This window comes from Terrapene carolina, unplaced genomic scaffold (assembly GCF_002925995.2).
Source record: "Terrapene carolina triunguis isolate 2854851 unplaced genomic scaffold, T_m_triunguis-2.0 Scaffold30, whole genome shotgun sequence".
In the NCBI taxonomy this organism is placed as follows: domain Eukaryota; kingdom Metazoa; phylum Chordata; order Testudines; family Emydidae; genus Terrapene; species Terrapene triunguis.
The window spans coordinates 1,025,646-1,046,144 of NW_020664381.1; the positions used below are offsets into that span (position 1 = coordinate 1,025,646).

A 20,499-nucleotide genomic window follows, 5' to 3' on the forward strand; every position below is an offset into this window, starting at 1 on the left:
CAATGGACTTTTATATCAGAATGAAAGGATCCACAGACCTGATACAGTGTCAATTTTTTTTTTCCAGACATGCTGGATGTATGAAGTCTTAAATGCTTTGGATAATATTGTTTTATTTTGATAATATTGTATATATTTTTCTCTCTCACATGCTCAGTTTGCAGAACAATTATAAAGGACAGTAATTCTATATAATTGCTTCCCTCCCCATAGGGAATTATGCACAGTTCCTTTTCCCCATCAGGGTTTACATTCATTTCAAAAGGGGACAAGAATTCAGAGGCAAGATTATTGCTGCAGCTATAAGTCACCCTTTTGTGTTTGTAAGATTATCCACTGCTTGCAGACTTTTTTTTTTTTGCTATGTCTAGACATATTGGAAAAAATTAAAATGGATGTGACATACAAAACTAAATTCTTTGTGTTACAGCAAGTTAGACACTTCCGGGGCCTGCCTGTGATCTCACTTTCAGCTGTCTCGCACCAGTACAACTCAACTAGCAAAGAGAAGTTACTTCTGATTTACACCCATGTACAATAAGTGAGGTCAGAATCAGCTACCTGAAGTTTGCTACATCAGTACAGGTGAAGTTAGCTTACATAATTCACCGCATGATACAAAAACGGATTCCTTTATAATACATACCAATCACATTTTTGTTCTGTGTGCATATGATTCTGCACTGCTTCCACTAACATGCAGAGATACGTATGCTTTTTCAATATAAAGAGTCAGAGAATCAACATATCAGAGTGTATGGGGATATACTTGCTGATATGACAGTACAAGGAGGGGGAGAATATTTTAGCAAGTGAAGAAGATAAAATTAGATCCACAATGGGTCGGATCAGCACTGAGGGCTTCTCACTTGCTTCAGTGGAGTGCTGAAAAATGTCTGAAGCAGATGAAAATAGTGCTAAGTCAGGGACAGGTGAGCCTCATGGAGTTCAATTTTTTGTAAAGCTCTCAAACTCTCTTTTGGGTTCCCCAAATTAACCTGAGTTCATTAACCACTTTTTCTTGTAATTTACAACTTACCAAAAAAAAAAAAAAAAAAAAAATCAGGACACAGGGACCAAAAAACCCCCACGATTGGCTTAAAAATCAAGAGAGTTTAAAAATAAATAAATTTGGGCAGTTTTTCTTTGCGTTCTGGTTTCTTAGCCTTTAGGTTGCCCTCAGGCCATATTATCAAGTATTTCTTTGCAAGCATGAAGGATAGATTTTTTGTTTTATAAATGAAAGCAGAGAATCTCATGTAACAACCACATGACTTCTGTGATCAGGCTATGTCTACACTACTGCGGTAAGTCAACCTACGCTACGCAACTCCAGCTACATGAATAATGTAGCTGGAGTCGACGTACCTTAGGTCGAGTTACCAGGGGGTCTACACCATGCGGGGGAGGGAGGGCGCGACAGGAGAAAATCTCCCGTCGACTTACCTTACTCTTCTCATCGGGGGTAGAGTAGACGGGTTGACGGGAGAGCGATCTGCAGTCGATTTGGTTGGTCTTTACTAGACCTGCTAAATCGACAGCCGGTGGATCAATCTCAGAGTGTCAATCCCAGCTGTAGTGTAGACCTGCCCTGAGGCTTGAAGTCAAACAGTAAATATTGCAAGACAAGTGATACAATTGTGAGAGTTGGTAACAGAGCGAAGTTAGGTGAACAACATGTGGGTGGCCTGTATAAGACTTTCACACTGTTCCCCCCCATTAGAATTTTTCTCTGCTCCTTTCCCCCCCATTCTCAGCTCCATTTTTCACCATTGCCCTATTAGTTTTCCCTCTTCCCTCTTTTGTTTTCACAGTCTCTCCTAAATCAAACAGGAGCCCAATAACATCTGATTTAGAGGTCAAGTTTCAAGCCTGTGATATTGCAATAGATTATTAAATTCGGAGAAAACCAGCTCATCCATTCCTACCTATCTCTTGCAAAGTTTAGACGTTTAAATCAAGATATTCCTAATATGCACTGGCTTTCTTAGGTGCAGCCTTAATTTGTCAGTTCCTGGGACTCCCACGCCCCCTCATGTCAAGCCCCAGTGAGACCACGTCTGGCTTTCTTTGATGTCAATGACAGTTGAGCCTTGTCTTTGCTGGAAGAAGGATAGGACCAAGTACAATATATCAGTTTGTTTTCATTAATCAAACCTGTGATCTTGATCCAAATTCCTCTTGCTTTCTGCACACGTACCATTCCAATGGGATTATGCGTGTGAGGAAAGTGAGCAAAATGGCCTTTTTAGAAGTATTCTTCACATAGAAGCCTCTTGCTGATGATCTGCTTCTCAGAATTGGTCTTGGTGTTTTTATTTATTTGTGTGTTTTACAAATTCTTGCAAATATATGATCCATTATAAACTCTCACACATTTAAATCAACTACTCACCACTAATTGAAGACATGGAGTAGAATCATAGAATATCAGAGTTGGAAGGGACCTCAGGAGGTCATCCAGTCCAACCCCCTGCTCAAAGCAGGACCAATCCCCAACTAAATCATCCCAGCCAGGGCTTTATCAAGCCTGACCTTAAAAACTTCTAAGGAAGGAGATTCCACCACCTCCCTAGGTAACCCATTCCAGTGCTTCACCACCCTCCTAGTGAAAAAGTTTTTCCTAATATCCAACCTAAACCTCCCCCACTGCAACTTGAGACCATTACTCCTTGTTCTGTCATCTGGTCCAGTGCAAAAGAAGGTGATGGCTTTATAAAAATACCTATTCCTAATATGCAGTGTTACATCAGATCATGAATAGTAAATCACTGGGTCTACATTTACAAACATTTTCCTGGCTAAGTATTATTTGTAGCCATGTCTATAGTGCACTCACTGTGTTATCAGACCATCTGGTAAGATTAAGATACATGTTGTTAGCTCTAAAATGTAGTACTCTTTTCATTCCTTTGAAGTCAATTTCTTACCTAGCTTAGGTGCTGCTGATCGATTCCATCTGTGCTGAGTTTGTCATTATATGAGATTGCTTGAGGGGCTGCCAGCATAATCAAGTGGGTCTGCAGTCGGCATCATAGTTGAAAGGTGATGAAATCCAGGCTCAACCCAATCCCCTGCAGCAGCCAAATCCATCATCATGGGTCTTCCCGTGAGAACACCCTGAACTTGACCACCACAAGTTCAAACCAGGACTCTGTCAGCCACAGCATTGCCACTGAGAATAGAAGATCTGGTGGAGAGCTAAGATACCTGAATGGGTAAGGCCCAGATGTTTTGAAACAGACCCAGAATTTGATGCTGGATGACATGTGACTGAAATCCATGACGTGATCATTTGGACAGCCTTGCTGTCCAAATTAGGTTCATATGTCATAGAATATTAAAAGTTGCTTGTAAACCATGCAGTTCCTGACTGCTCATTTGATCCTGAACATTTTTGCCTCATACGAAAAATGAGTAACACTATGATAAATTACAGGCAGTCATTCTTCTGAAAGACAAGGTGGGTGAGGCAATATCTTTTACTGAGCCAATTTCTATTGGAGACAGAGACGAGCTTTCGAGCCACACAGAGCTCTTCTTCAGGTCCAGTAGAAGATATTACTTCACTCACCTTCTCTCCGATATCCTGGGACCGACACAGCTGCATACAGTCGTTCTTCTATCATTTTCAATGCAAAAAATTGGCTGGGCAGTTTCAGTTGTGCCCAGGAAAATTTTAGATAACCATAAGAATGAACTTAGTTGTTGATATTTACACATGTGTATAGCTGAAAGCATAAAAGCTGCCATGCATTCATTTTAACTGCTGGAATGCTTTTAAGGGTTTGGATTAGAAAACACAAACAACAATATTCCCTGGGAGCAAATAGGTACTTAAAAATAATTTCTTTATGATGTTACACAGGCACAAAATTTTGGTGTTGCTCTAACAAGTGGATTATTTTGGTATTCTACAAGAGGATTTTGATTAGTCAAACACAGGAGCTTTGCTTTTAGTGATAACAATTACATCATTCATAACCTTTCTATCCACAGGCTTATTTCAAACACTAATGTGCAGATGGTGTTCTGAGGAGAACTAGCCAGCGTATTCGATTTCTTTATCTATGCAAGAAGTTAATTCCACTTTCAGAATTAACCATCATTTAGGATTTTAGATTCAGAGATTTTTTTTCCCCCTGCAAAATATTAGTTCCTTAAATCTGCAGTCAGCACCCACTTCGAAGTGCCTTGACTTGGATAACAACAAAGTTTTTTTAAAAAAATCAGCCAGCCAAAAAGGGGGTAGGGAAAGGAAAATAAAATGATCATTCTATGTTAACCATCCAAATTGCTTTGCACTAATACATAGAGGCCAGTACAAAGAAAATCAATGGTATTTTAATATAGCTAGTAGAACTAAGAAGAATGTAAAAAACTGTTCAGCACTGAATCAAAACCAAAACCAAAACCCTAAGTAGGGTAGTTCATCCCAGTGCACAGGACCCTCATAGATCCCTGTATGTCATTTGAGTTCTTTATTCTGTTCAAGATAAAAGGATATGAATCTTAATAAAAATTCTCTGTGGCCTTACCCTCTCTCTGTTGAGATGGACTTTAAAATTGTTATTACATCATTATGCATAACCTTGTGGAGCTGAGGGCAAAGGAAAGTAAGGCAGGGAAGAAGTTATAAAGAACTTCTAATTGTGATCTGCTAACTTGAATCCCAGCTATATTAATACATAAAACTAAGTAATCATGTAAGACCCAAGGATACATATTCTGTTACAGGATAACTTGCAAAGTTCAGTTCTTACCTGTCATATAAATTAGAGAGATTTAATAATAGATTCAGAATCAGCCTTATTTATTAAATTAAAACCTCACATACCATTCAATGAAATGATGACTGTTAGACGGAAAATATTTTTTCATGTTCTACAGCAGAATTAATATCAATGTTGTGGCTGGTCATTCAGAAGAAAACAAAACCTTTTGAAAGAAATTTACTGTACTTTAAATTGGCTATTTGTTCCCTGTTTATGGAATTGACTCTTTGTCTCATAACACTGAAAATAGAAGCATTCATATACCAGTTTGTCATTTTGCTACATCTGTTCTTTTCCTTATTTTGAAACAGATTCACTGACTCTATCAGACTGCAGTTTTAATTCTGTTTTTCCAGTGAAGATTTTGAGTCCATACCCCAGTTCTAGCACAAGGCCCTGTCCCACCCATGCGCGCGCGCGCGCACACACACACACACACACACACAAGCTGATAAAGTCACCTTTTAATGAGAGCTGCTGGGTGCTCTGCACTTTTGAAAACAGGCCACATTTTTGAAATATACATAATGATTTATCAGCTTAAATGTAGACACACATTTTAAAAAAATCTTGGCCAAGTGTTCTTCAAATAGCATATGCATATGTTTTCTATTGCTAAACAGTGCTATAGTCCTGACATTTCCTGTCTTGGTTCACTTGCTATCTTCTTTTTGTACATGTGGAACTTAAACTAGTTAAAATAATATAATTAAAATGTCATTTAAAAAAAAATAAAACAATCATGTCATAATCCAATCAATCTCCAAAACCTTGGATCTAGCCCAGGCTCTAGCTTTTGAAGCATCTACTTCACATCATCAAATTCATTCATTTGTATGCAGCAAGAGGCCTGTCTTCTGGTGTATCCAAAACCGTAATCATCACTTAATGTTGGGAAATCATCATCAACATTGCCAGAATTGGAAAAGAACGTTGCCTCTGATAGCAGAAAATGACACAAAATGATTTTCACTTTCAATTTTTTCTTTTAGGTTTCCTTTCGTTAGAAAATATCGTAAGCATGATAAGAAAACAGGAAATAAAGCATTACAATGGCCCTGTTTAAATGCTACATTTTCCCCACGGATTTGATTACCAAAATATTTCTTTACTGGTGGTGAAGGACAGGTGAACACAAGGTCATTCACGGTTTCAAAAGTCATTCGGGAATTTAAAATAAAAGTCTTCTGGACTTGCAAGACGCAGCTGAGTTGTGTCATGTACAGCAGTGATGTACTTAGACTGTACGCTCATGTGCCAGGGACTGTTTCATTTTGTCTGCATACATATGCATACGGTGCCTATCTTAATGGAACCCTGGCCTCTAGGCAGTACTGCGATGCAAGGAAACGAAAAACAAACAACGATTCAATTACAATGTGTTTTTCCATCAAGGGAAGCCTGTGCTATGTAAACAGAGAAGAAAGCTGTGAAATACAGCATTGTGTGCTGCTGTTCTTCCACAGAAACATATACAAGCCCACTGTAGTGCAGAGTTGCCTTAGAGATGGAGTAAGCTTCTGGATCACTCATAGAAATGAAGGAAACGTGGCTAAGTCCCTTTTGTAAAAGCAGGGGGGGGGGGTGGAAATCCTACCGTACCCTGCATATACCTAAAAAGTGGAACAGGCAGTTGAAGAAAGTAAATAAAAACATGGCAAAGGAATATATAGCAATCTACAGCCTCAGGAACAGCTTGTGACAGATTCTCACAGCACGTTTTTCAAAGCAGGTGACAGACAGTTCAGATGCAACATGTCTGAGAAAAGTTTGGCTGTGGAGTTCATAGTCTTCGAATGCACAAAAAGTTTACAGCAGTAGAAAGAGAGCCTGGTCTACGGTGGCACAGAGAGGCATGTGCAGTAGAATATTCCCCTAATGGCAAGTAATTCTCTGCTTGTAGGGAGATATATTTCCAACATTACTCCACGCTGAAAATTAGCCGTAACAAGGGAAATGAACAGAGGAAATGCTAAATTCTTTACATCGATATAGACAATTAAATTCTGAAGAGAAATTCGTATTATAATACATCTACAGCACTTGAGAGTAAAGCATTAAAATATTTGAATCAACCCCCAATCAAGAGGATACACAAAATTTTAATTCAGCGTTGTAGGAAATATGGGGTGAAATTTTCAAAGCCATCTAGGGGGTTAGATGCACAATTCCCCTTGAAATTAAGGAGCGATGTGTTTCTACATTCATATAGTAGCTTTGACAGTCTCATCTGTAATTACCAGAGAAGACAGATAATGCAAGTGATTTCCATTTCAAAAGTTTTAAAACAACCCCCCCAAAACCAAACCCCCCCCCCAAGCTTAAAAAGTCATAGTTGAGAGGTAAGGAAATCATACTTCTTGGATTGTAAGGACAGTAGAGACCATTAGATCATCTGCTCTGATATCCTGTATAACACAAGCCAAATAATTTCACCCAGATCTCTTTGTATTGAGCCCAGTAACTTGTGTTTGACTAAAATGGATCTTCCTAAAATCAGACCCAGGTTTGAAAACATCCAACAACTCTGAACATCCATTGACTTCTGTAATATACTAGGTCAGTCTGACTTTGAACAACATTTATAACAGATGTTTGCAGTGTCATCACAGCCATGTTGGTCCCAGGATATTAGAGAGACAAGGTGGGTGAGAGAATATCTTACATTGGACCAACTTCTGTTGGTGAGAGAGACAAGCTTTTGAGCTCTTTCACCAACACAAGTTGATCCAATAAAAGATATTACCTCACCCTCCTTGTCACTTTTAACATTAGCAATCCTGTATATTGACCACTGCAGGAACCTATGAGTGGTGACGACTAAATGGAATCGTAAGTCTAAATCTATTAAGAGATCACTGAGAAAGTCTGAATTAATAGGACATCAGCATAAATATAAATTAGACATCCCCGATATTGTTCTAAAGTCTTCGTACCTGAGACATATACACTCAACATATGGAATAACTTTTACAAATGTAAGGAGGAATCCTATCTGAAATTCCTTTATTGAGATGCAAGAAGAACCACAACAGGAGTTTTTTGTTTTGTTCTTTAAAATGCCACATGTACCCCTTGCAGGAGGCTGAAGACAAAAAAATCTTCAGTGTGGTCTCTTTAGTATTTGAAGGTGAAATGCCATTAAAAATAAAACTTCACTTTTTCAGGCAACAGAGATGGGCATTTCCAGGGAATTTACAGCAGCATCTGCCAGAGTTAAAGAGACTTACATCCCAAGAGGTATACACAAACAATGGATGGTTAATGCTATTATGGCTTCCATTCAGGCTCTCATGATTTGATAAGCGAAGTTCCAGAGTTATTATTCTTTTTAATTTTATTTCAATTAGATGAAAAAGGAAAGACTGACACTGGAATGTATTTACAGTAATTTGGCTATCTGGAAGATGGACTGTAATGAGGTACAGAAGTTTACATTTTTGCTATGTTTCTTTCATCTTTGTATTCTGTTGCCAAACTCAAAGCACTGAAGCCCCTCCATAAGCCTGCGTGCACATCACATTTGCCATTCGTATTATATAGGAATATAAGCACTGGAATGAGAAAAGAAATCCTAGGAGCCAAAGGTTCCATCTGTTTTAATACAGCACTTCTCCCAGGGCACTTTCAGTAGATTTAAGTTACTTCCTTTACCTTTGTTCTCACTAGAAGTTTGAACCATGGTTTTGTAAACTACTAGAACCTTGCTTGATTGGCTAAATGGGTATGTTTTTTCCAATAGGGTTACCTCAATCGAGTTAGCTTAGCATAACCAAAAAGCCCTGACAACATGCAGGCTAAAATGTCTGAAGTCACGTTATCAAGTCACGTTTTAGTATGGTGGGAGAGGGACATAGTCATCTTCACTGGTTACAGGCAACATGGTTCAGTTTGTGTCCACGCAGCAGCTTTACTGCCATCACAACCATGTTTGTACATCTGCACCTACCTTGTTTGTATTAAACAGTTCTGAGAAAATGTAGGCGGCTATCTCATAGTGCTCCAGAGAGGACAGAGTTTCTGCAGGGCCTGGGCACGGAGCAGCAAAAGCAGGATGTGAGGCAATGCATTCTCAGATGGCCTAGTGCAAAGAGAGCTGGAAGGAAGAAGGTTACAAGGCATGGTTAGATATTCTTTATTATTTTCATTCAGGTTGTGTCTAAAGGCTCCAGTTAGGATCAGGGCTTCATTGTGCTAGGCACTGTACAAACACATAGTAAAAGTCCCTAAATTGAAGGTTTACAATCTAAATAAGGAATCAGCTTTCACTTTCAAGGCCTCTGAGACCAGGTTACTATATGGATCCATTGCCACCCTAGAACCAGACGTTCTCGGGGAACAATTTAATCTAGTGGCAAAGCGGGAGTGAGAAGAACCTCAGGGAGGCACACCACCAGTGATTTATGGTAAATAGGGTGGTAACTTGTGAAAGATTGGCCACCTAGTTTCCTCATTTCAAATTGAGAAATGAGTTGTTTTATTGAGTGGACCAATTTATCCAAAAACGATAGAGTTCTGATATCGGACATCATTCTTGAAACTAGTTCAAAGGGAAGTTCTATGGCTTGTCGATATCATACCCTCTGCTGGCCACATGGGAAGGGAGAAGACTCTACAGAGATTGGTTGCAGTCTTGATGGCCCATCATGAGATGACTAGTTTTGTGCCTCCCATCCAGAGTGCCAGAAAGTGGCTCAGACAGTTACCAGGTTCTTCTAGTTCCCTTGGTTCTAGTGAGAAGTAGCCTTTTGGGAAGATTAGGATGAGTCTTTTGATTCGATAAAGGAAGACATACATTCATTCTAGTAATAGTGGACTATGCCACATGGTTTTTGGAAGCTGTCCCACTTGGAACCTCACTAGAGAAGAAAGTGGTTCAGGAATTCTCAAAGGTAGGATTTCTCCCAATAAATTTTGCATTCCTGGACACCAGCTTCATGTCTGCACTGCAGTGACAAATATGTGACCTGCTGGAGGTCAAACCTGTGTGTGTGTGTGTGTGTCTGTCTACAAACACCCAGACAGATGGACTGAACATTTCTCTCAATTTATTTTGCTATGGCTCTATATCTCTGTGATGCTGCAGTAGCTCTCTAGCTCTGTAAGGCTGAGTGCCACAGCTACAGACTGCACTTACCAAAACCATTTGAAATTGCTCTGTACTATATGGGCCTTTGTATTTTTCTAACCCACCTCAGGGCTTCCATTTTTTTGTACATCAAAGTGAATTGGATTTTTTTTTTAATACTTGTTCATTTCTTCATCTCTTGCTCCTTCCCCTTCCCCCTCCTATAAAAAGTACTAGATTCCAGGGTCACACCCCAGCCCCCGATATTTTCTTTAGAAGTATTTTAGACACATGGAAATCTTTCTTCTGATGTAATTTTGCAAAGCTTCCTTAACTGGAAACTTGCTTTCACCTCCTAGCATTTTCCCCCCATGCAGAAGTGCTTTAAATCCCATTATATCTCTAAGGGTATGTCTACACTACGAGAGTAGTTCGATTTTAGTTAAATCGAATATGTGCAATCGATATTAGAAAGTCGAACGTGTGTGTCTACACTAAGGACAGTAATTCGACTTTGTCAGTCCACAGTACCAGGGAAAGCGTCGACATTGGAAGCAGTGCACTGTGGGCAGCTATCCCACAGTTCCCGCAGTCCCCGCTGCCCATTGGAATTCTGGGTCGAGCCCCCAATGCCTTCTGGGTAAAAAAATGTGGCGAGGGTGCTTTTGGGTAACTGTCGTCATCCGTCAGTCACTACCGCCCTGCCTCCCTCCCTGAAAGCGCCGGCGGGAAATCAGTTCGCGCACTTTTTGATCAGTGACAGCGCGGACGCCACAGCACTGCGATCACGGATCCCGCTGCGACCATCGCTGCAGTTGTGGCCGTTCTCAACGCCTCGCACCTTATCATACACCTTACCCTGAGGCAGATGCAGAGTAATCAGGCGAGGAGGCTACGGCACCGCCGTGAGGGCCTGAAGTCGGAGAGTAGCACAGAGCTGTCAGAAACCACGAGCCCCAGCGCCCAGGACATCACGGTGGCAATGGGGCATGTGGATTTTGTTGAACGGCGATTCTGGGCCCGGGAAACAAGCACGGACTGGTGGGACCGCATAGTGCTTCAGGTCTGGGATGAATCCCAGTGGCTGCGAAACTTTCGCATGCGGAAGGGCACTTTCCTGGAACTTTGTGACTTGCTGTCCCCTGCCCTGAAGCGCAAGGACACCCGCATGCGAGCAGCCCTGACTGTCCAGAAGCGAGTGGCCATAGCCCTCTGGAAGCTTGCAACGCCGGACAGCTACCGGTCAGTCGCGAACCACTTTGGCGTGGGCAAATCTACCGTGGGGGTTGTTGTCATGCAAGTAGCCAAGGCAATTGTCAAGGTACTGCTGTCAAAGGTAGTGACCCTGGGAAACGCGCAGGCCATCATAGATGGCTTCGCTGCGATGGGATTCCCAAACTGCGGTGGGGCTATAGATGGGACTCACATCCCTATCCTGGGACCGGGCCACCAGGCCAGCCAGTACATCAATAGAAAGGGCTACTTTTCAATGGTGCTGCAAGCACTGGTGGACCATCGGGGACGGTTTACAAACATCTACGTCGGATGGCCGGGCAAGGTTCATGACGCTCGCGTGTTCAGGAACTCTGGTCTGTTTAGACGGCTGCAGGAAGGTATTTACTTCCCGGACCACAAGATAACTGTTGGGGATGTGGAGATGCCTACAGTGATCCTCGGGGACCCAGCCTACCCGCTAATGCCCTGGCTCATGAAGCCCTATACTGGCGCCCTGGACACAGAAAAAGAACTCTTCAGCTACCGGCTGAGCAAGTGCAGAATGGTGGTGGAGTGTGCTTTTGGCCGTCTCAAGGGGAGATGGAGAAGCTTACTCACTCGCTGTGATCTCAGCGAAACCAATATCCCCATCGTTATTGCAGCTTGCTGTGTGCTCCACAATCTCTGTGAGAGCAAGGGGGAGACCTTTATGGTGGGGTGGGAGGTTGAGGCAAATAGCCTGGCTGCTGATTACGCCCAGCCAGACAGCCGGGCGATTAGAAGAGCCCAGCGGGACGCGCTGTGCATCCGGGAGGCTTTGAAAGCCAGTTTCAAGGCTGAGCAGGGTACCCAGTGACTTTTAAGTTTGTGGACACAGAGGCAGAACTTGCCCCCCTTTCTTTACCCAGTTGCCGTCGACTATCCTCTCCACTTACATACCCCCTTCACCCCCTTCCCAAAAAATAAAATCTGTTCTGTTTTGTTAATGGACACCGTTGTCTTTATTACTGTTTTCGCGGGAATGTTTTAAACCTGTGACACAGACTGTGGCGGGGGGCGGGTTTAGGGTTGTGATGCAAATGATGCCTCTAAACTCCAGGAATGACAGGCTCCGCGGTGGTGGACTGGTTGTTTCAACGGAGCCTGCCAGCCCTCCTGGCCGGGACTGCGTGTATGTGTCGGCTATGTGACTGTCTTGCAGGGGGAGGAGGGTTACAGATCCCCTGCTGCGCGGCTCTGTGATGCAGGGTAAGGACCGCTGCATAAGATCTGTAACTGCCCTCCCCCGCCACCAAGTCACAGAGCAACACCACCGCCCCCACCACACAAAACATGAAAACCACCTCCCAGACTGACCAGGATAACTAGTCACTGCACTGTATATGTGCCCTGCTGCTGCACCTGCCCCCTGCTAAAGGTGACTGTCCTGTCCAATGACCAAGCCCCTTCCCCCCCCCTTCAGACAGACTCCCCTCCAAAAGAAGAGGATGGAAACAGAAATGAACAGAAACGTATTCTTTATTAACAACCGCACATGGAACGGGGGGGTGAAACTTGGACGGGGTCTTGTGGGAGGCGGGTAGGAAAGGACTTTTCAAATTTTGGGGAATGAGAGCCTTCTAGTGGTAGAGCAGTCCGCAGGGGTGGAGTGAAATTTTTCACGGCCCCTTCCACCCCTCCGTGTTTGGACTTTGGGTGAGGGGGGTATGGGACTTGGTGGCGGGGCAGGGCAGTTACAGAGAGACTGCAGCGGGGCTCTCTCCTCCTGCCTCCGGTCCTGCAGAACATCCACAAGGCGGCGGAGCGTGTCCGTTTGCTCCCTCATTAGTCCAAGCAGCGTTTGAGTAGCCTGCCTGTCCTCCTGTCGCCACCTCTCCTCCCGTTCAATGTTTGCCCGGTGCATTTGGGACAAGTTCTCCCTCCACTGTGTCTGCTGGGCTTCCTGTGCTCGGGAGCATGCCATTAGTTCAGCAAACATGTCTTCCCATGTCCTCTTCTTCCTCCTCCTAATGTGCGCTAGCCTCTGGGCAGATGTGGCTGTGGGAATTGGAAAAAGGGAGTGAATTCCTGAGACAGAGCAATGTATCTGTGAACAGAGAACATAGTCTTTCTCTGTGAACAAGAACATGCAGAGCACCTATCACACGCGCACTGAGGACAAGGTCGAATTTTCGGCCCTCGCCTACAGTGCCTGCGGTCTTGCTGTGGCGAGCTGAGGAGCAGGGCAGGACACCGGACTTTGTCTAGATGGCAAACATGGTAAGCCGTAGACTTGTGGCCGCTTAAAACTTTAAGAGTGGCACTGGCCTCCTTTCAAATAGAAAGCAATGCGAGTCTCTGCTGGCAGCAATCCTGCAAGCATGAACTCTGCCCCTGTCCCACCCCCTCGCGGCTGTAAACCGCGTGGCTGTAAACCAGCGGTTGCAGTTCTATAAAGGGACGGGCAAGCAGTCCCAATACTAACTTTCCCATACCTAATTCACAGCAGGGAGCCATGCCAGACATCACCCTCCTGAAGGTCTCCGAGAGCCAGAAGGAGAAGATGCTCCGGGACAGCCTTCAGAAACCGGGGCCATTTGCTGCACTGCTGTGCAAGGCCATGATCTCGGAGTACCTGCTGGCGTTGTGGCAGGGAAACGTGTCCTACCACGGGGGGCCTAATAAGCTCTCCCTGCCCAGGAACCTGCTGATGAGGCTGGAAAAACACCTGCAGGAGGTGTATGAGGAGTTCTCCCCGGAGGATCTCGCCTCTCTCCCAGGTTACATTGACCAGTTCCTGGCTTAGTTGCCCTTGGAGGGACAAATGACTGCAGGGTTTTGGGCATTATAATCATGAAGCGGACATTGTGCAATTTTTTGAAAATGGTTCGGACTATATATTGAGGCGCCCAAAAAAAGACAAATCATGATACACTTTGCACTGATTCCCCTTTTGTTTGACTTTACTGTTTACATGTTTTGAAGCACTTTACCCACTGTTCATATTTTCAATCTTCCTGTTTTGTTGCAAATAAATGTTTACATGTTTTAAAGCACTTTAGCTAATGTTAATATTTTAAATACGCCAGTTATGTTGTAAATAAATGTTTAGATATTTAAAACACTTACTGCTTGATCCGTCCCCTGAATCTGTGTCTGGGGTAACGGCTGGGGAGGGTTGGTAGGGGATCTCTGTCAGGGTGATGAAGAGCTCCTGGCTGTCGGGCAAATCAGCGTTGTAAGCGCTGTCTACTGCCTCGTCCTCCTCATCTCCTTCCTCCTCTTCCCCGTCCGCTGAGGAACCGGCCGCGGACAATATCCCATCCTCAGAGTCCACGGTCAGGGGTGGGGTGGTGGTGGCGGCCGCACCTAGGATGGAATGCAGTGCCTCGTAGAAACGGGATGTGTGGGGCTGGGATCCAGAGCGTCCGTTTGCCTCTTTGGTCTTCTGGTAGCCTTGTCTCAGCTCCTTGATTTTCACGCGGCACTGCGTTGCATCCCGGCTGTAGCCTCTCTCTGCCATGGCTTTAGAGATCTTCTCATAGATCTTTGCATTCCGTCTTTTGGAGCGCAGCTCCGAAAGCACGGACTCATCGCCCCACACTGCGATGAGATCCAAGACTTCCCGATCCGTCCATGCTGGGGCCCTCTTTCTATTGGATTGCACGGCCATCTCTGCTGGAGAGCTCTGCATCGTTGCCACTGCTGCTGAGCTCACCACGGTGTCCAAACAGAAACTGCGATTCAAACTGCCCAGACAGGAAAAGGAATTCAAATTTTCCCGGGGGAGTGGCTGGTCAGAGCATCCGAGCTCGGACTGCTGTCCAGAGCGTCAACAGAGTGGTGCACTGTGGGATAGCTCCCGGAGCTATTAGCGTCGATTTCCATCCACACCTAGCCTAATTCGACATGGCCATGTCGAATTTAGCGCTACTCCTCTCGTTGGGGAGGATTACAGAAATCGATTTAAAGAGAGCTCTATGTCGAACTAAATGGCTTCCTGGTGTGGACGGGTGCAGGGTTAATTCGATATAACGGCGCTAAATTCGACATAAAAGCCTAGTGTAGACCAGGCCTAGGAGAGTCACACAACATTAAACACTGTAAGTTGATCAAGACCATGAAATTCTTGAGAGGGCTGGGAACAGAGAGGAGGGAAAAGGAGAAAAGATGGGGCAGAGTAAAGGGGGGAAGACACAGAAATATTCATTGTCTGCATATATGGACTATATATCCAAGAACAGATGGAACATAATAGACATAGAGTTTAAATGGCACTCTAAGGTAACTAGTATAAGAAGTGCTGGGTCCTGTCTCCTTTCTTGAGTGCCTGCTTTCACACAGGACAGAGAGGAAGGCTTAATGTCTCTCACTGATAGAAATTGGCCTAATAAAAGCTATTACCTCACCCACATTGTCTCTCTAATGGTCACATTGGTCATTGCATCCTGCTCCAAGGTGTCTAATTCTACTTTCAGGTAAGAAAGCCACTGTGTCTGAAAGAAAGATTCTAGTTTGTTTTCCTTAATAAATTATCTCCACTACTCCCGCAAGAAAGGGGCTACTCTCACAGGCCGGAAATGGACAATTTCCTTATTAAGATATAAAAGAGGCAAAAAGCGATCCACATTTTAAACTTAAATACAGAATCCATCTTTATTCAATACATGCTATGAAAAAATATTTTAATCTGCAAATAATAACTATTTAAAATGGAAACGCTTCACATTCAGATATTAAGCCTACTTTGACTACCACACTTCTACATTCCTGTACACATTTGTCACCAGATTTGTTCACCCCCAGGTGAATGAGTATTGACACCAGAAGCTAACAAAATGCACTGTTTGTTCAGAATGCAAGGAATTTTAGGGCTGATTATAAAAGAGAAGTGACCAAATTCCTTCCCCATGGGCAAATTAGGTATGGGAGTTAGGCCTTCAAATTTAATTATCTGCACCGGAAAATGATTACACATGCAAACTGTGAACACATTTAGAGGTTAGGCTGAGGGCCCTTTGGAAATTTTAAGCCTGATCCTGCTGTTCTTAGTCAGGCAGAATTCCTGTTACAGACAAAACCCTTTGGCCTTAATGACCAGGGAATTCCATATGATGACAAAATTTTTTCCTGGCACAGAAATTAATCAATTTCCTAACACCTTAGAAAACATCATTAATGCTTCACCAGGTTTGTTATTCCTCAACATATCTTGACATTTAATTTGCTGGCTAACATTTTAGTGGGTTTTTTTTTATTTACAGTTGTGGATTCTCCCACTCAACCCCAAATAAAGTGGTAAAGAGAATATCACAACACTGAAGAAAATCCCACATGAGTTAAGTGAACTGCAAGGATTGTGTAAATTCAAAAGAATCTAAACTTCCGAACCATAAAGGACACAATGTGAGTAGCTGAGAGCTCTAATTCACCAGTGCAGTCAGTGGGAGGGAGGGCTCTTAGTCCTGCCTGGGACACGTTCACTGCCTCACATGTGGGCTCTTATATTGCCAAAAAATAAAAAATGAAATGAATAATGTCAGCTCCTAAGAAGGAAACACTTAAAATTGGAATACACTAAACATCTTAACAGTATAATTCTGTTATCAACTAATACAGTTAGAAGCACTTTAACATAAGACTTTAGCTGGAGTGACAAAGCTTTAAAAACAACTACTTGCAAATGGTGGAGTTTTTTGACAACTATGGCCTGAATCCTGCAAAGACTTAGGCATGTGCTTATCTTTATGCAGTGTGTGCGGTCCCATTGATTTTAATGAATCTGTTCGCAATGTGTGAAGTTAAGCATTTACGTAAATCTTTGCAGAACATAGACCGTTGTCTGGCATGGATCACACACGGACTTTGGCACATGCATAAATCTATTGGATTGAGGCCGATTCTTTGCTGAGTAGGGACCTTTATTTGCAACAAAGTGCATAGGCAAGTGCTTAGCTTTAAGCATTTGTGAAGTCTTGTTCAAGTCAATGGCATTTAAGCACGTGCCTAAGCGCTTTGCTGAATCAGGGCCAAAAATGCAAAAAAACATGAGAAAAGCGTGAGTTCAAGAACAACTGCTCAAAGGTTAAAGGATTTAAAACAAAAACAAAACCACCACCACCCAAAACAACCCAAAAAGATTAAGCATTGTGCCAGAAACAAAAATGCAAACAAGAAGTTGATGAGAAAGAAGAAATTTTTTTGTATGTTCTGAAGGGTTATTTTAAAAAAAGGTTATTTTGTTAAGCAAGTGAGGTATGTACAGTACCACAGTATTTTGTAAAAAAGTTAAAAAAGCAAAAAATTCAGAACAGTTATGCAGAGGTTTAATAAATACACATTATAACAATATACAGTTTAAGTCTATTTAACCTTTATAGTCAACATAATAAACATCTCTTTTATAGAAATTCCCTTTAATATTATTGTACATCTTACAAATATTCACCAGAAGCTTGTCTTCTATTGGAAGGAGATTAAAAACTGTCAGATCAAGAAGAAACAGTGTATTATGAAAACACTAACACGTGCACTTACAGGATAATATAAACCTCTGAATTTCCTCTCTCAACTTTATGTCCAGTATGTGGGTCAGGTTTTTTTTTTTTTTAAACTATATACTTTGGCTCTAAACTTGGACTGCAACATTAGTCTTTTGACAGATTTTTGGTGCTATGATTAAGGTCCGGATCCTGCAATGAGCTCTGAGTGGACAGACTCCCTGCACTGCATCCAGCCCCATTGAAGTCAATGGGTGCTTGAACTCAACACCATTTCAGGATCAGGATTTAAACCAGCCAATTTTTTGTTCACCCATAAAAAAAAAAAAAAGCAGCTAGTGCTAAAGCTTCAGTCACAGGTGAGACAATGCCTTTGCCCTCCAAATTAAAAATAACCTGCAACTCCAAAGGAGCCTATAGAATTAACAATAAAACAATTCTATAAAGTCTGTACAACCAGTGTATAATGCCCTACAAATCATTAGAACTCCTTACAGGAAATGCGCCATCATAATAAGCCTCTTTGTTGTTTGAGTCTCCTTTTCTGACAACCCCAAATGAGCAAAACTTCCCATCCAGGGGGCTAGTGGAGGCTACTTTTTTACAGCACATTGTAACTACTTATGTACAAGTTCCAATATATTACACATAAAAGAGCAGAATGCGGCCCTTGGGATTTTACAGTGTAGGATAAGTTAGTGCTGTAGTTAAAGTCTGATAATATGGTCGGACTACTTTCTTACTGTTTAAACTGTTTCAGGATATTGAATAGCAGTGAATCTGAGACAGCTGGTACTTTCACATAGTGTGATGACCTTATCTTTTAAGAGGTGGCATAAATGGGTGACAGGGCATGGATCATTTGATGATTACCTGTTTTATTCATTCTCTCTGGGGACCCTGGCATTGGCCACTGTCGGAAGACAGGATACTGGGCTAGATGGACCTTTGGTCTGACCCAGTATGGCCATTCTTATGTTCTTAAAGGACACTTTGCTAATACCATTGGCACATTCCACTGCTGAAGCATCCGAAGAGAGTTCATTTTCTTCTTTGTGCTCTATTCTCAAATCTCCTTGCAGTTTGTTAAAAATAAGCAGTTTAAGGTTTACTTAAAATATCCTATCAACATGAATCAAAAGGCACTTGGTATTTCTTTTTTGGCTCAGTTAAGGCATACAGCTTCCCAAAGCTTCTGTCTCTTCATGTGATAAACAGTCACCATCCTGAGAGACTGATGTATGTGCAAACAGGAAACAAAACAAAAACAAAAAAACTTCACCAGGAATTCACCAGCTGAATTTCTCAATTCTCTCCTGGTAAATGTGCAAAATGCTCCACAAGACAAATCACAAATACAGAATAATTTATTCCACAGTCTTTTGAGGGCGTAGTTTTGATCACACATGAAGACCTTAATTCCATGTCTGAGATATCATAAGTCAGTGTTCTTTAAACCTGTGAAAAAATAGCTAATATGAGAAGTTTGGAAGCAGTGCATAATAAGATATCAATAAATTCAAAATGCTGTCCACATTCTTTGTTATACACTTTCCTATTCTATGCTATATTTACAGATGAGGGACCTGATTTTGATTTCACTTGCACTCGTTTTACTTTTGTATAACTCCATTGATTTAGTGGAACTTCTCTGGGTTTACACTGGTTTGAAATCATAGAATCATAGAATATCAGGGTTGGAAGGGACCTCAGGAGGTCATCTAGTCCAACCCCCTGCTCAAAGCAGGACCAATCCCCAACTAAATCATCCCAGCCAGGGCTTTGTCAAGTCTGACCTTAAAAACCTCTAAAGAAGGAGATTCCACCACCTCCCTAGGTAACCCATTCCAGTGCTTCACCACCCTCCTAGTGAAAAAGTTTTTCCTAATATCCAACCTAAACCTCCCCCAATGCAACTTGAGACCATTACTTCTTGTTCTGTTATCTGCTACCACTGAGAACAGTCTAGATCCATCCTCTTTGGAACCCCCTTTCAGGTAGTTGAAAGCAGCTATCAAATCCCCCATCATTCTTCTCTTCTGCAGACTAAATAATCCCAGTTCCCTCAGCCTCTCCTCATAAGTCATGTGCTCCAGCCCACTAATCATTTTTGTTGCCCTCCGCTGGACTCTTTCCAATTTTTCCATATCCTTCTTGTAGTGTGGGGCCCAAAACTGGACACAGTACTCCAGATGAGGCCTCACCAATGCCGAATAAAGGGATATGATCACATCCCTCGATCTGCTGGCAATGCTCTGATTTATACAGCCCAAAATGCTGTTAGCCTTCTTGGCAACAAGGGCACACTGTCGACTCATATCCAGCTTCTCGTCCACTGTAACTCCGAGGTCCTTTTCTGCAGAACTGCTGCCTAGCCACTCGGTCCCTAGTCTATAGCAGTGCATCGGATTCTTCCATCCTAAGTGCAGGACTCTGCACTTGTCCTTGTTGAACCTCATCAGATTTCTTTTGTCCCAATCCTCTAATTTGTCTAGGTCCCTCTGTATCCTATCTCTACCCTCCAGCGTATCTACCACTCCTCCCAGTTTAGTGTCATCTGCAAACTTGCTGAGGGTGCAATCCATGCCATCCTCCAGATCATTATTGAACCACCCTTTCCTTCCTGCCAACTTCTGAAAAAAAAGTACAAATTGAGCTATTAAAATAATTCCACCACCAGCCAACCAAAAACCTCATATTGCCAAGTTTCACACTCAAGGGTGATAAATTAAGAGGGCCCCAACTTTTGGAGAAAATGTACAGAGAATGTGACAGAGAACTCAATTTTCTCTACTGTTTTAAAAAATAGTTTTGAAGAAAGATTTTCATGATTTAAAGAAAAAGAGGTTACTCTTTACAAAACAGAAAAATCTCACAGATTAAGGTACATGCACATAAAGGAAGAATCCATGATTTCTGCAAGGAGAAGGAGCACATCAAAGGTGGAGAAGCCAAGAATGAC

General features: G+C 42.5%; 1 protein-coding gene across 1 annotated transcript in view; it reads right to left on the reverse strand.

The window, feature by feature from the left end:
- Positions 1–5,580: 5,580 nt before the first annotated feature.
- LOC113406387 (glucose-6-phosphate exchanger SLC37A1-like) overlaps positions 5,581–20,499 on the reverse strand; it is a 71,780-nt gene continuing 56,861 nt past the window's right edge. The window contains exons 18-19 of the mRNA XM_029911380.1: positions 6,378–6,388; positions 5,581–5,714 (exon numbers count right to left, since the gene is read on the reverse strand). Coding sequence (XP_029767240.1) covers positions 5,581–5,714; positions 6,378–6,388 — 145 coding nt within the window. The remainder of the gene's footprint in view (positions 5,715–6,377; positions 6,389–20,499) is intronic.